Source organism: Centruroides vittatus, unplaced genomic scaffold (assembly GCF_030686945.1).
Source record: "Centruroides vittatus isolate TY-2023 unplaced genomic scaffold, ASM3068694v2 contig_1213, whole genome shotgun sequence".
Classification (NCBI taxonomy): domain Eukaryota; kingdom Metazoa; phylum Arthropoda; class Arachnida; order Scorpiones; family Buthidae; genus Centruroides; species Centruroides vittatus.
This window is the reverse complement of record NW_027120776.1, coordinates 1,525,553-1,541,839: the sequence shown is the minus strand read 5'-3', so window position 1 is coordinate 1,541,839 and position 16,287 is coordinate 1,525,553. Positions and strand designations below refer to the sequence as shown.

At 36.4% G+C, this 16,287-nt stretch overlaps 1 protein-coding gene across 1 annotated transcript in view; it reads right to left on the bottom strand.

The window, feature by feature from the left end:
• EMC1 (ER membrane protein complex subunit 1) overlaps window positions 1–16,287 on the bottom strand; it is a 42,158-nt gene that overhangs the window by 6,489 nt on the left and 19,382 nt on the right. The window contains exons 10-20 of the mRNA XM_067283507.1: window positions 15,630–15,726; window positions 15,446–15,562; window positions 14,695–14,882; window positions 14,466–14,621; window positions 14,228–14,383; window positions 10,166–10,291; window positions 10,014–10,098; window positions 9,839–9,949; window positions 5,849–5,961; window positions 5,550–5,760; window positions 5,376–5,460 (exon numbers count right to left, since the gene is read on the bottom strand). Of these exons, the coding sequence (XP_067139608.1) occupies window positions 5,376–5,460; window positions 5,550–5,760; window positions 5,849–5,961; window positions 9,839–9,949; window positions 10,014–10,098; window positions 10,166–10,291; window positions 14,228–14,383; window positions 14,466–14,621; window positions 14,695–14,882; window positions 15,446–15,562; window positions 15,630–15,726 (1,445 nt within the window). The remainder of the gene's footprint in view (window positions 1–5,375; window positions 5,461–5,549; window positions 5,761–5,848; window positions 5,962–9,838; window positions 9,950–10,013; window positions 10,099–10,165; window positions 10,292–14,227; window positions 14,384–14,465; window positions 14,622–14,694; window positions 14,883–15,445; window positions 15,563–15,629; window positions 15,727–16,287) is intronic.

The following is a 16,287-nucleotide window of genomic DNA, read 5'->3' as shown; positions in this document are numbered from 1 at the left end:
CATTTGTACTAACTCGATCAAAAGACCGTATGGGTTGTCATTCATACAGCACATGAATCTGTCGATGTCTGGTTTCTTCTTCCAGATGATGCAGATGTCATCAATGTACCTTTTATATAGGCCGATGTTATCAAGGAACTCAGGGATGACCTTGGCCTCCAAACGACGAACTATCATTTCTGCCAAGTCTCCAGATAAGGGGCTACCCATAGGTACTCCTCGTTTTTGGAGGTACACTTTCCCGTCTAGCTGGAAGCACGAGGTGTAGCAGAGAATATGCGCAAGCTCTAGTATCTGCTTGTGGTCAGCATTGCCTGTTACCTCTTCCATAAGCCAATCACGTAAACCGCAGAAGCATGGCTCAAGCTTAATTGATGGGTACATCGCCTTAAAGTCCAGAATGGTAATCCAGGCACCCGGTGACGGCTGGCAATCGCGTATAGCCTCGATCATCTGCGTTGAGTCGGAGACTGTAAACTGATAGCCTTCGAGATGCTTCGACAGGAGCAAATGGATCTTACGTTCTATCATTCTGGCGGGTGCGTTGGCTTTATCTAAAATCGGTCTCAGTTCAATCCCCTGTTTGTGTGTTTTGGCATAGGCAAAGAGTCTCGGAACCATCGGTGAGGTCACGGTTGCGTTGTCCAGCTGTAATTTCCTTGCCAAGCCAGTACGAGTAAACCTGTGGACCCTCAATTGGGTCTTATCGATGAAGTCTTTCCCTATTTCCTCACATTCCGTGTCTCTTATATATTTCTGCAGAATGGCGGTGTAGGAGTTTCTCTTCATCAAAACTAGAGCCCTATTCTTGTCCGCCCTTAGGAAGACTATGTTATTTTCCCGTAGCCACTTCCTGCTTTTCCTCAAAGCGTTCATGTATTCAGCCTCCTTACCGTGCTTTTTTAGGTTATAGCGCCTCATCCAGAAGTGTGCCTTCCATCTGAAGTATTCTTTTCGGGTTTCGCTCAGGTTTCGAATGAGGTCCTCAACTCCAGGCATGACAGCTTCCGGTGTTAATTTGTAGGATCCCGGCACAAACATAGGGCCTTTCCTAAGTATTGTTTTAATATATTCTGGAGGGTTGATTCCATCATAACATATTATCGGGGCTTGCATTCTTTCTTTATCCGCAGGTCTCTGGGATTTGCGGATCCAGCGTAGTTTCCTCTCGTAGCGAGATTTTAGCTTCTCTGCAAGCCTCTCTTGGAAACCGGCTAAACCGGCTAAAGTATACGGAAAACTGGTCCTATGTCTTACGAGGATCAAGGCTAAGTTGGATTTCCTAAACGAGTGCAGAGAACAACATGTGTACCCTATGTCTATCTTTCGTATCAAATTACCCCCGGGATGTGAATCTTTACTACCGAAGCTGCGTTTTGTGTGCCTACGGAAAGCGATTAGAGCAGTGCGCAGACTGTGGTATTCAAAACTTAATAGCCTTGTTAGAATCGAAGACCAGCTATACATGCTAGACTACGATACCTTAGTGGAAGCTAACGGCAGGGCTATGTTTTTCCAAGAGAGGCTTGCAGAGAAGCTAAAATCTCGCTACGAGAGGAAACTACGCTGGATCCGCAAATCCCAGAGACCTGCGGATAAAGAAAGAATGCAAGCCCCGATAATATGTTATGATGGAATCAACCCTCCAGAATATATTAAAACAATACTTAGGAAAGGCCCTATGTTTGTGCCGGGATCCTACAAATTAACACCGGAAGCTGTCATGCCTGGAGTTGAGGACCTCATTCGAAACCTGAGCGAAACCCGAAAAGAATACTTCAGATGGAAGGCACACTTCTGGATGAGGCGCTATAACCTAAAAAAGCACGGTAAGGAGGCTGAATACATGAACGCTTTGAGGAAAAGCAGGAAGTGGCTACGGGAAAATAACATAGTCTTCCTAAGGGCGGACAAGAATAGGGCTCTAGTTTTGATGAAGAGAAACTCCTACACCGCCATTCTGCAGAAATATATAAGAGACACGGAATGTGAGGAAATAGGGAAAGACTTCATCGATAAGACCCAATTGAGGGTCCACAGGTTTACTCGTACTGGCTTGGCAAGGAAATTACAGCTGGACAACGCAACCGTGACCTCACCGATGGTTCCGAGACTCTTTGCCTATGCCAAAACACATAAACAGGGGATTGAACTGAGACCGATTTTAGATAAAGCCAACGCACCCGCCAGAATGATAGAACGTAAGATCCATTTGCTCCTGTCGAAGCATCTCGAAGGCTATCAGTTTACAGTCTCCGACTCAACGCAGATGATCGAGGCTATACGCGATTGCCAGCCGTCACCGGGTGCCTGGATTACCATTCTGGACTTTAAGGCGATGTACCCATCAATTAAGCTTGAGCCATGCTTCTGCGGTTTACGTGATTGGCTTATGGAAGAGGTAACAGGCAATGCTGACCACAAGCAGATACTAGAGCTTGCGCATATTCTCTGCTACACCTCGTGCTTCCAGCTAGACGGGAAAGTGTACCTCCAAAAACGAGGAGTACCTATGGGTAGCCCCTTATCTGGGGACTTGGCAGAAATGATAGTTCGTCGTTTGGAGGCCAAGGTCATCCCTGAGTTCCTCGATAACATCGGCCTATATAAAAGGTACATTGACGACATCTGCATCATCTGGAAGAAGAAACCAGACATCGACAGATTCATGTGCTGTATGAATGACAACCCATACGGTCTTTTGATCGAGTTAGTACAAATGAGCGACGAAGTGGCTCATTTTTTAGACATTAATATTACCTTTAGCGACGGAAGTTGCGACACTAATGTATACCGAAAACCGAACGCCATCCCGATATACATCCCAGCCGACTCCAATGATCCGTATAGCTACAAGCTGGCGGCCTTTAGGGCCCTTACTAGAAGAGCCCTCACGCACTGTAATAGAGAGAGGGATAAACGGAAGGAGATAGGGAGGATAGCAGAGATAGCTGAGAACCATGGCTATAGCAAGAAGCTTATACTGAGTATAGCAGAAGATCAAGAGCGCAACCCTGTAAACCAGCCTGATGCGGTTCGGGAGAATAATCGGCAACAGGGTATGCCTCCCCGCCTGGTTGTTATCACATATGAACGGCATCTACACTCCTTATACCGTGAGATCGGTGCGTATACTAACACAAAAATAGCCTATAAGCGGAAACCAGACGTCTTCTCCCTGCTTAGGAACGGGAAAGATCCGGTGGACGTTGAAAGGGCGCCGGGGGTATATAGAATCCCACTCCGAGACCATAGATTCGGTAGGGATCTAGTGTATATCGGCTCCACAAAAAGATCCCTCGGCCAACGCATCCGTGAGCATAAAACGGATATCGAGAAGAAAAAGACCAATACGGCCTTAGCTGTTTACGCTAGTGAAAACGGCATTACACCGGGACTGCAGCGCGCGACCTTGATAAGGAGAACTAGGCAGGCTCAACACCTTAAGTATTTAGAAGCGCTAGAGATCTTTAAAGCGGATTCCCAGGGCCTCTCTATCAACTTTAAAGACGAAATACAACTTTCGAAGGCGTGGCAAGCGATGTACGACCCGGCGTTGTAACCGCGCATGCGCGGCGATGTTTGTTTATAGTACACATCTGGAGTGGGGGTTGGAATGTATCCGTTACGTGAGTTTAGTTTGTAGGGTCACTCTCAGCTTAAATACCACCTGATGAAGGTCCTAAGAGACCGAAAACGTTTGTGGATAAAGAAATAGATTTGCGAAGCTAATTAAGGTTATCAGAGTGGACTTATTAACAATAAAGACACAGGGTGTCTGAAAAGTTACTTTGTAATGATGTTTAAGTTATACATATGGCATTACATGTGAGACCTGTCGGTCGTACATCCCATGTTTTCACTTTGCAACAGACGGTGTAGACATTCTGGATTTCGACTACAGCTTCTAGAAGACTTCTTTGCCGATTGTGTACTCTTCCACATAATCTGGCCCTCTATGTCTCCAGACCTCAATCGCCCGGGTTTCGGGGCATCTGGGAGTATTTTCGGCATTTGCTAAAGGAGAAACTGCAATATCATATGTAAAACTTCACTTTTATAAAAACTTTACTTATACCTTTTCCACTGAACAGTAACGTTTTGGACACCCTGTATTTGTTTCTTTATTCTTTAAGTATAAATCGATACGTGTATTATTTTTCTGGACATAAAAAAGATACCTTAATACTCCATTATAAAAAAGTATATGTACTGTACATATTTAATTTTGCATTGTAAACATTTATCTGTTTGCCTCGGGTAAAGAAATAGCCAGTCGTAGCTCCGTTGGGAGGAAACATGTGCAATATTTACAGAGAAGCTTCCTAATACCACTATTCTAGCAATAAAATTTCTAATATTTAGTGTAATAAAAGTTTTAAAAAATTATTTCTTAATCTCACTGCACAAGAGAGGAGCAATTTTTAAATGAAATATCCCATATAATTCGTTCTTTTATAATAAAATAAATGCGCAGACATTGGAAATGTTTAACCTAAAGCACTGTAGATTAACATATTATTTGTTTGAACTTCTCACTCAAGCTCTTTATAATTCATTTTTTGTTTAATAAACAAGTTATTTATAGAATTATCAGAAATCTAATGAGACAAATTTGAGGAGACTTCACAGGTTATGTGATTAAGTGTGACGCAGTTACTTAAGTTCTTTTATGCATATCAATTTATCAGTAATTATCGTTATCTGAACTATTTTGATTTAATTATTTATTTACTTAATTATATTTGACTAAAATTATTATATTAGCATTATAACGAGGCCATCATGGTGATGATTTATACTTAGATTAGAAAAGAGTCAAAGTTTTTATTTGTTAGATTTCTTTTTCAATTTGTTTCATGATATTTTTGTTCCGGAGTTTTTAATGTACGGGATATTCCAAAATGAATTCTACCAATTTTTAAATTACTGTAATTATGTTAATTATTACCTGAGAAGTATGTGACGTATGCCAATCCATAGACTAACCTACAGTTATGTTCTAAGAAATGTATCATTAAACAAACATTGTAGAGTATACTTAGATAAATGTTATAAGATTCTACTAGTCATACTGACTACATATAAACAACCGTAAAAATAACAATATGTATTTACATATCTAAATATAAACTACTACGAATTTTTCAACTCCATTGTATTCTTATGGAACCTCCCTCAAAGATGCAGTTGTTTGTTAAACGGTGCGTACCTGTAAATGTCTGGGATATACCGTTAAATATTGTTTCCGAGGTGATTTCAACACACTGTACGTTAAGTAAACTAAAAATTACACTCTCGTTACTAAATAAACATGAATTACATCATTGTAGAAGAAACTATTTCATAAATGATTTATATTATTTGTAATATACCTGTGTTCAGATGTTGGATGCACCGGTCTTCTTGGATCTAAAAATGCTTTCGGCAGTTCTAAAATACTTCCAGATGGAAGTGCAACTAGAAAAAATAAAAAAACGGAAATAATTTGTTAATGTTTTGTCACATTTTTCAATTATTTATAACATTCTCATAAAAATGTTACTTACTGATAAGATGTTTGCTTGTCATTCCACGTTCAGTTATAGTATCTGCCATACTATCTATTACGGCAGGAAATATGTAAGTCTGATGTTCAATGATTGGTAATGGCGGTGGATTCAAAGAAGAGAAGGCCGTAGTGTTGCTCTGTGTTTTTCCTTCGTATAATTCGACGGCCGACATCTCCATCCGCCTTAACTTTTCATTATAATAACTATACTATTAAAAAAAATTCAACACATTCATTAAGATAATTAATTACTTTTAAAAAATAAATAATTAAAGCATTTATAATTTTGGTACATACTACTGCCCAATTTTCTGAATGAACAATATGTACAGGTCCAGTTGCTCTCTTGTGTGTAACAAAATAAACAATGAGGCCAGTTACAGTGTCAATAAAGTAAACATTTAAGAAAGCTGCAAGAGAGATGTCAACAATGATTTAAGAGTAAATATTTTGTTACGTGAGGAGAAATCACAAACTCTGTCAACCGCATTTTTTCTGAAAAACCAATTTCAATTCCAAAATTTTAAACTACACACACAAGAGGGAATCCCTTCTGTTACCTCAGCAGTTTCTAATGCCGTCTGATGAGGTCTGGCGGAAGTATGAGCATTCGAAAATGGCACGTGTTCTGACAATTTCCATGCAGGAGCAGCACAGTAATGCGAGTCAATTTTTGTGAGCATCTTGCAATAATGCAAGCAAAATTTATAAAAAAATGAGTGCTCTGTGTGGTGACAATAGACAATTGTCTCCACACACAGCACTCATTTTTATAAGCACAAGTTGGTTGGGTGAGAAGTTCATGAATGGAATGACAAGTATCCAAGCATCTACACAATCCAGATCTATCACCTTGTAATTATCAATTTTTTTCGCTTCCTCAAGAAGAAATTAGCAGGTTACCACTTTAGAAGTGGTAAGAATGTGAAGACAGCAATTTGACCATGGCTACATATGCAACTGACATTCTACCAATGTGATATCCAAAAACTTGTGCTACAATGAGAGAAATGTTTGGTGCGTCCTGGAAAATACAGTTGCCACAGTTAACAAACACCCTGGTTAACAACCAAATCGGTAATGAACTTTTATTTTGCAAAAATTTTGTCTTGGATAACGAACTTAACGGCTTTTTGTGTCGGCTCATCAAATTTGTAAGCTTGCCGACTTTTAGGGGGAATCAGTTAATTGTGCGTCAGTGATGGTCTAGGGTCCATTCGTACGTTGGTGGTGGCGGAGGAGACAAAGATGACAAGTATCTTAGAGTGAAAATCATTTATTAGAATGGGAAGATGCTTACATATTTGAGGTGGCTGGAAATGGTTTACCTACAGTATTTTCTCCCGGCACTGAGGAGCGGCGTATCGCTGGTCCTACGATAGTGAAGCTGATCAGTTGTAGTCCCAGAGCAGACGAGATGGGTTCGCTTGGTCACAGAAGCAATAATAGGTAATGGTACTGCAACGACTGGAGTGGTCCGCAAGACAACACAAATTTTAGTGGGCACAACTTTAGGCTTAATCCAGATGAAGACAACACAGATTAATCGCCATAGAATTTTTAGAAGAACTGCATTTTGACCTTGAGATTCAGGATTTTTATAGTATTTCTTCCTTGAATCTCACGTTATGATTAGTCCTGCGTCCCATTCCTCGCTTCCTGATTGTTTTCTTCTTTGTCTCCAGGTGAAAACCGAAACCAGATCAGGTCAGAAGAAAGGTTTGTTCCGAGATGTTTATTTGACACCTGTTTGTCAATTCTGATTGGAGATTGTTGATAAATTTATAAGCCTTGCGTTCATAATTTAGCCCATCGTTTCTGCTATCTGTCATTTTAGAACTTTAACGATCATACACAATGTTTTTATACCTGTCAAATCTTTCCCCTTTTCCGAAAATTTAACCTAGATCGACTGTTTATGAGCGCTTCTGTCAGAGTTTCATCTTCCCCAAGGTCATTCCACCTGATCCACCTGATCTGTTAAGACATTCGTTTTTGCGTCGCTTCTGTTTTGGCAACTACAGCCTCTCCCTTACATAACTAACATAAACTTTGGTCCGACTTAACAATAGTGTTTTTGCTTTTAACATGTGGATATTAAATTATAGTTTCCAGCCATTCTGAAACCTCACAAATTTCAGTTGCTGTTAGGCATGCACGAGGTAAGCATTGCTTTTTTGAGTGTGCTAAACTTTGTTTTTTAGTTTTGTTATATGTATATTTAATCAATGTGGCACCAAAGAAAGAGGAAAGTGATAGTGGCAATAGAAAACGTTTTAGTGTAGCATTAAAAAAAGAAATTATTGCAAAATACGAGAATGGCGTTCGTGTTTCTGACATTGCTAAAGAATATAATGTGGCAAAATATCGACTATCCCTACAATTATTAAAAACAAAAAAGCATTTAAGGCTGCCAAAGTGGCTAGAGGAATGAATGTGATATTGAAACAAAGATCTAAAGTTTTACATGAAGTTGAAAAACTGCTGCTAATATGGATCAATGAAAAGCGACTTGCTGGAGACAGTGTTAGTGAAGCTATAGTTTGTGAAAAGGCTAAATATTTATACAATGACTCATTGACCCAGACACCCAGTACGAGTGCAGACAAGCAGGACTTTAAAGCGAGCCGAGGGTGGTTTGATAGGTTTTGTCGACGAACTGGCATTCACAGTGTCATAAGACATGGGGAGGCTTCAAGTTCAGATGAAAAAGCAGCAAGAGCATTTGTAGATGAATTCGCAGAGTTTGTAAAAAGTGAAGGATATGTCTCAAATCGTGTTTAAACTGCGATGAGACCGATCTTTTTTGGAAAAGAATGCCTAGACAAACGTACATAACCCAAGAAGAGAAAGCACTTCCCGGGCACAAGCCCATGAAGGACAGACTCACTCTTTTATTTTGCACTAATGCAAGTGGTGACCTCAAAATCAAGCCACTTTTAGTCTACAATGCCAAAAATCCCCGTGCCTTTAAGAGCAAAAATGTGATAAAGTCCAAACTGCCTGTACAATGAAAGGCAAATAGCAAAGCATGGGTAACTTGGATTGGCTCACAGAAGTGTTTGCTACTACTGTTAGAAATTATCTTCAGGAAATGGATCTTCCTCTTAGATGTCTTCTCTTAACAGATAATGCTCCAGCACATCCACCAAATTTGGGGGAAGACTTGGATAGTGAACATGACTTCATCAAGGTCAAATTCCTTCCATCCAACACAACTCCATTACTGCAACCAATGGATCAGAAGTGATTTCCAATTTTAAAAAGCTGTGTACCAAGGCACTGTTCACCAGGTGTTTTCAGGTTACCAATGATACCGACTTAACTCTTAGAGCATTTTGGAAGGAGCATTGTATCGACCTTATTGACAAAGCCTGCAGTGAGATCTTTCACCGCACTTTGCGATCGGCCTGGAGGAAACTTTGGCCAACTTGTATCCCAAAGCAAAACTTTGAAGAATTTGAAGAAGAGAGCTCTCCTGTAGTGCATGAAATCGTGTCCATTGGCAACAGTTTGAGAGTAGAGGTAGATGATGCAGACGTGGAGGAGTTGCTGAAAGACCGTCAAATGAACTAACGACAGAAGAGCTGGTTGCCATGCAGGAAAAACAGATGAAAGTCTTATAAGAAGAGCATTCGTCAGAGGAAGAGCCTAGGGAAGAAATCACCAATGCTGAGATTAAGGAAATTTGCAGAAAATGGAATGATGTGCAGAATTTATCGAGAAGCACCATCCTAACAAAGTTGTCGTTAATAGGGTCATTAATTTAATGAACAACACTGCGCTATCGCATTTTAGAAAAATTTTGATTAAGAGAGTAAAACAATCAACTTTAGACCACTTTCTTGTTCCTTATCACAAGAGACCTCGACTCGAAGAATCTCCCGACGCAGTGCTATCTGATATTTTTATGGAGGGGGATTCCTCTTCCAAGCATTAAGCTCTGTAGAAACGAAGGTATGTACAGTGCTACTTTATTTAATAAAGTAGCACTGTACATACCCTAAAATGGGTTTTCATCAAAGAAAACCAATTTTACAAATAAAATTACAAAAGTACCGATGGCTAGAATGGATTAATTGTATTTGCATTAATTTCTATGGGAAAAATTGCTTCGGTTAATGAACAATTTGGTTAACGAACAGACCATTTTTCCACTGTATGTGGAAAAATGGGTGCTTTCAAATATCAATTTTGAAATTTTAAAATAACAGTCAGATTTCAAGAAAAATACAGTTGGCAAAAAAAGATTTCTCCTCATACTGAAGTTAAAATAAAAGAAATTACATTTTTGAGTGACGTCGTTCCCTTCCGTAATAATGACGGCCAAATTTGGATTTAAATATTTGTAAAGGACACTTCTATCTCCCATAACACGTCCCTGAGAGTGTACATGCTCTAAAAACAGGGTAACATTTATAAAAACTCGAATTAAGACCTAAAGTATTAATAGTTAACTTACCAGATGGTCTTTTTAAGGTACAATGTACAATTTTCTGTACATCTTTTGGCAAAATAACATTCCACATCTTTGTAGCTTTTGGATTCTAATGGTTATAATTTAAGTAAGATTAACTGAATTTAAATTTAAGATTAAGTAAACCTTTTACTCACTTCTTGAGACGAAAAGGCTAAACTATATCCTGCTAGCGTCCCAGAATCGACATTAACAGTAAATATGTAATGAACATCTTTATGCTTATATATAAAATCTTCAGAGGATTTTGGATACACATGTACCTATTTGAAAATATAATTCTAAATATTAAAATTTAATACTCACTCATTATTATTAACTGAAGTACATAAAATAATAAAAAATAATCATTCTACGAGTTGAATTTTCAAAATATTCATACCAAATTTCCTCTGCAAGCGTGTAGAGTAGAAAATAAACTAGAGTTTTTAATGCTTCGATGCTACAAAATCTGTATACAGTTATGCTTATGCAGATTATTCCTTTTATAAATTTTAAATTATATATACAGGATGTATCAGAATAACATTTTAAAAATTTGGGGGATTGTAGAGGATGAAATTTTGAATGTTTTAATATAAAGAACCCATAGCCGGAAATGTGATATAAAGTTTCTACAGCACTTTGCACTTGGTATGCTGAATGAAACAGCAGAATACAGTATTTATGACAAGTTTTATTGACAAAACAGTAGAGTACAATCAAACTGTACATCGAATCAGTGGCTGCACTACTTTAGAGTAAATGTTCAATGTGCCAACCACCAACTTCGTTACATATGTGCAACAACGAACCATGTTTTGTCTGACTCTCTGTAAGATGCCACGCTCCCCTCTGATGGTATTAAATGCTGTAAACATGCACTCCGTAAGCTCACGAACTGTTCCTACAGGTGTTGCGTACACAAGGGACATTACACAACCCCAAAGGAAAAGAACAATAACATGACGGAAGGGTAGCTACCAAAGTGAAGGGCAGTCAAGCACTTCCTACCTCTTTAGAAACTTTACATCACATTTCCGGCTATGGGTTCCTTATATCAAAATGTTCAAAATTTCATCCTCTACACTCCCCCAAATTTTTAAAACGTTATTCTGATACACCCTGTATATTACTATAATTATATTTGTCCTAGACCTCTATGAAACAGTATACGAGATACTGTCTCATCTGCTACAGGCAAATGACCAACATCTCTCTCAAAGATCTTTTTTCAACCGGATATCACAAAATATAGGAAGATCCGAACACTTATTACACCTTGATTATTGCCATTTCAAAAAAGCCTGCAAAAGAATATTATATAATTCTTAATTTTTTTTATTGTATTTTATTTTGTTGTACTTTATTCGTTGTTTTTTTATGTATTTTAATTGGGGTTTTAATGTTAATTAGGGGAGGAAATCTATTGTCGCTAGACTTTTCCTAAAGTAATTGAAAATAAATAAATAAATCTGTTTAACTGAAATGTCAACAAAATGTCTGTAACTCATCTCAGTATTTCTGATCGATCGTACAAACACAAGACAATTGTATAAAACTATACATATCAATGGTATTGGCAAAGTACAACTGCAAATATGATCGTTTTTTGTAAGGTTGCATAAAGTGTCAATTTGAGATAATAATTATCCATCCTTTGACAGTTTCGCAATCTTCATTCTCTCTCATATTCAGTGTGAATAAACAATTAAGATAAACAAACACTTTGGCTCCGCGCCAAACACAGCACCATACTATTACAACCTCGTGTCGACATTCCTTTACTGATATAGTATGTTACTGATGTTCGGATTAGGAAACACAGAGGCGACAATACACTCAAAACTACAATAAACTGTATACATTTTGTAATCATTTTGCAAACAGAGTCTTCAGAAATGGCTCAAAATTTACAGTAAAAAAAAAATTTCAGAAAACTAAATAATGTTAAACACACTAACTCAAACTCTAATTCAAAATTGGGATTTTTTAACCCCTTAATTTCAACTTAATGAGGTTTTACTGTATTGCATTTTTGTACTGACTTTAAAATAACATATCTACACTTTCTTAATTAGAGTAGGATGGCAAAATATACAAGATTAAGTTATCGCCAACCTCGTTTAGTATCAACAGTATTTAGTCAGTATTATCAGTTTTTGACATTCCGGCAGAGACCCTATATTTTAGTGCACACTTAACAGAAATGGCCCTACGTATAAGTGAAAACAGTGACACCCATGACTGCAAATTTGGTAGTATATTTACTTAATAAAAACTCGGTTAACACTTATCATCAATCTTTTTTCTGGTCTGGGCATGCACATACTGTATAAATGTCGATATGTGCTTCTTATTCTTAATTACTTATATTATACTTTTGTCAACTTCAACTTTGGACATTCTTGTAAACTAGGACTTTTTTCTTCCCTCGGTGTAAAGGTCATAGTTCATGTCCAGAGTCGACAAAAATATATGTACCGTATAAATATCAGTTAATGTTAATGGCTTGAAAGAATTAATATTTTCTGTTCCATAAAGTTTCAACAAAATATAAATAAATTCAAGATTTTTTTCAGGAGGTTTTTTCTGAATGAAAATTTTTAAAGTTTTACCTGGCAGCGTTCATATTATATGAAAGTACCATGTGTATTTTCTTCATAATTCTCTTAGTCTTTTTTGTCTTAAGATAAACAATTAAGATAAACAAACACTATGGCTCTGTGCCAAACATAGCACCATACTATTACAACCTCGTGTCAACATTCCTTTACTGATATAGTATGTTACTGATGTTCGGATTAGGAAACACAGAGGTGACAATACACTCAAAAGTACAATAAACTGTATACATTTTGTAATCATTTTGCAAACAAATTCTCCTATAGTCTTTTTTGTTACATACATTTGATGATTAGTTTGATATTTTTGTGAGGCCTAAATAAAAAATTATTTAGGCCTCAGAAACAGATATATTCCTTCCATACAAAATGTTTATTTTGTTTATACAAAGTATAAAATAATAATAAATAATATCTCCAAACAAAAATACACAGTTGTTATATAAAATATGAACTCTAATATGGTAGTTCTTAACTTTTCCCACTGTCCACCGTCCTTGAATTTTTAAACTTTACTTCATGAAAAAACAACTAATAAAGTATTTTTTTTATTTCAGAGTAGGGTTCATGATCTCACATTATTTTCACTAAGTTTAGGTACAACTAAACAAACGAGAAAAGAATTCTTCTCATTTGTTTAGTTGTACCTAAACTTAAGTTGTTGTTGTGTCCATTCATCAATATAACAATAAATTCTATATTCAGGAACAGAAAAAATACATAATTATACATTTAAATTTTACATTAATATATTTATTAAGTTCTTACTTTAAAATGTGCGGTACTCAATTGGGACTCAGGAAAATTTTTAAAGTTTAAGAACCTAATTGATGATGGACCTTGGCCACATACACATCAAACAATCTGTTCTCTTCACCAAACAGACTGGTCCCTGCTATTGCCCATTTTTTACAGCCCAGTCAAGATTCTTGATATAAGTTGTATCTCACACCTCCAGAGACATGTGCAACCCAGATTATGAACCACTGATCTTATTACTTAATTAAATCCAGACAAATTTCACAAATTGAACAACCACTGGTCTAATAGATTTTAATATCAATTTTAAGGTAGTGGCATTATTATGGTAAATTTTTTAAACTTAACGTCCCTCCAAAAACGAAGTGATTAATGTGTTTGACTTGTCCGGGTTGTTGAAGGGAGGGGGAGGGATCCCCATTGCATCAAAGTTCGGAGAAGCTCTGAATCAAGGCAGACCCGAAAGATACGCAAATGGAATATATCGATAGATCAGTATTGATCAGACTGGATCTCATATTCGTGGAGACCTCTGAGAAGGAGCAAATGGCGGTGAACCCAAAACTGGGATGAGGATGTCACAACTCCATGTGGCAAGAGAGAACTTACATCTAAGATAAAAGACTTGTTGCTTATAGTAAAAAAGTGAGAATTTGTCATTCAATAAAAAACATTGTTTATTGTTAAGAAAAGTGGTATGAATTAAATGTCGATTTTTCAGTATTAATTCCAATCAGCTTGTTTGATCAGACTGATAATTAACATAAAATGTATTTCATAAATATCTAATAGACAAATTTATTGCATTCATAATATAAAAATTTTAAATATCATTACCTTTAATTCGGAATCGAGTAGTAGAATAGGTCTTAAATGAGTTGAATCGACATATCCTGACATAGTTGTCTGCATCACTTTAAACGATAATAACTGTTTATCCATTATTTGTCCAGTGATTGGATTAAATGAGTATATATAACTGTTGTTTGTTTTCTAATAATAAAAAAGCAAGACAAATGTAAAAAAAAAATAAAAGAATATCGTGACATGAAGTTAACAAAAAAAGAAACCTTACTTTATCTTTTCCAATAATAGTACATTGTGGAGAATAAGGAAAATGAGCTGTAGTGCGCTGGACAAATAAAAGCAAATTACTATGAGAAAATGGTTCCAAGTTTCCAAAAAACTGACTCCAAACTACTTGGCCACTTAGGTTATCAATTCCAAAAATCTACAATATAAACCAATTTGATATAAACTTTAATGTCTATAAACTCTAAAATGAAAACTTAAAAAGTAATTACCTTTCCCGGAATCGTTGCTACAACTATCACTTTATGCAAGCCAAAATTATCTCTCGTTAATTCTATTGTCGTCTTACCGTCGCTAGTTATATCACTAGTTTGAAGTCCGGACAATGTACCGAGAAGAAATGTTTGTAATTGAATAAGTTGCGTCGTTAGTCGTGTCAACAACATTGTCAGTATATTACCTATTGAAATATTGACATATAAATTAATTTACTAAATTTATTATGCAGAGTCTTCCAAAAAGAATATTACTATTTTAAATTACTGTTTTAATTATTGATTATTACCCAAAAAGTATATGACATACAACCAATCAATAGAGTGATTGTCAGAGTTTCATCTCCTGTCTGTATTCAAACATATCATCTACTGCTTCTAGGAAGTGCACATTAAACAAAAACAGTGACTCTACAATAGAGAAGGCCTTTTGCATTCTGCAGTTCACAAAATTGGAATCATTTGTCATTGTGCAACAAAAATAATCCGCAGAAGCTGTAGAATTGTGGCTGCTATGGAAGGAGCGATAACAGATATGCTGTAACGAGTGTAGGAAAAATTTGAGTATTGGTTCGACGTGTACCGTGTGACACACATTGAAAAACTGTAACAGGCAAACAAAAAACTTGGATAGATTTCCAATGTGAGAATATAATTAACATAATTACAATAATTTTAAATGGTAGCATTCTTTTTTGGAAGATCCTATATGTAATTAATTAATAAACATTAAAAATTTAACACCAACCATCAGTAGTTCCAAATTCTTGTTCAATTTTTGCATCGGTTTCTGATAATGGAAGATCTAAAATTTCGGCTGTTATAATAGAAGCAAGAGCTTCTTCTCTCATCCACATCAACTTCCCTGAAGTGTATGTCAAAATAAATAATTTTCTTATTATTATAGATATTATAAACCATCAATTACTTACCTTGTTGATGGAATACATGAATCGAATGATCTTCGGTAAGCAATAAAATTTTATAACTGATGCCTCTATCTTTTTTAGCGTATGGTAGAATAAATATCTATTAAAATAAAAAACAATATATCTGTAAATTAGTATTTTACAAAATTACACATTAACATTACTACAAGAGATATCAAATCGCTGGAGTTTTCAAGTTATAATTTAGCTAGACTTTACTTATAAAAGTAGGCAGTTAATAAACTGTATCTTGTAATAATACAGTGTGTCTGAACACCCTGTATTATAGTGCATACCTATAAGCTGTCCATTCAGAACCAGTTGACCGATTATATGTATGACATTGCATATAGTTTGCAGGTCTCATATGCAATACCATAAAGAATTAGAAGAATTATGTCATCAAGGAACATTTAAAAAGATCAAAAAAATATCAATACTGCAATAATGAATTATTTTAATACAGTAACATAATAAGTAAATTCATAACTACAGGCAGTCCTCTACTTACGAACATTCGAAGTTACGAACAAAGCAGACAGATGGTGGGTTAACATGAGCGTGAGTAGAGTACCTAGATATCAAAGTAGCAGACACACGAGTCATCGCGCCATGTTCTGTCGATCGACTGTCATCACGTGGTCTATGGGTTTACATTAAG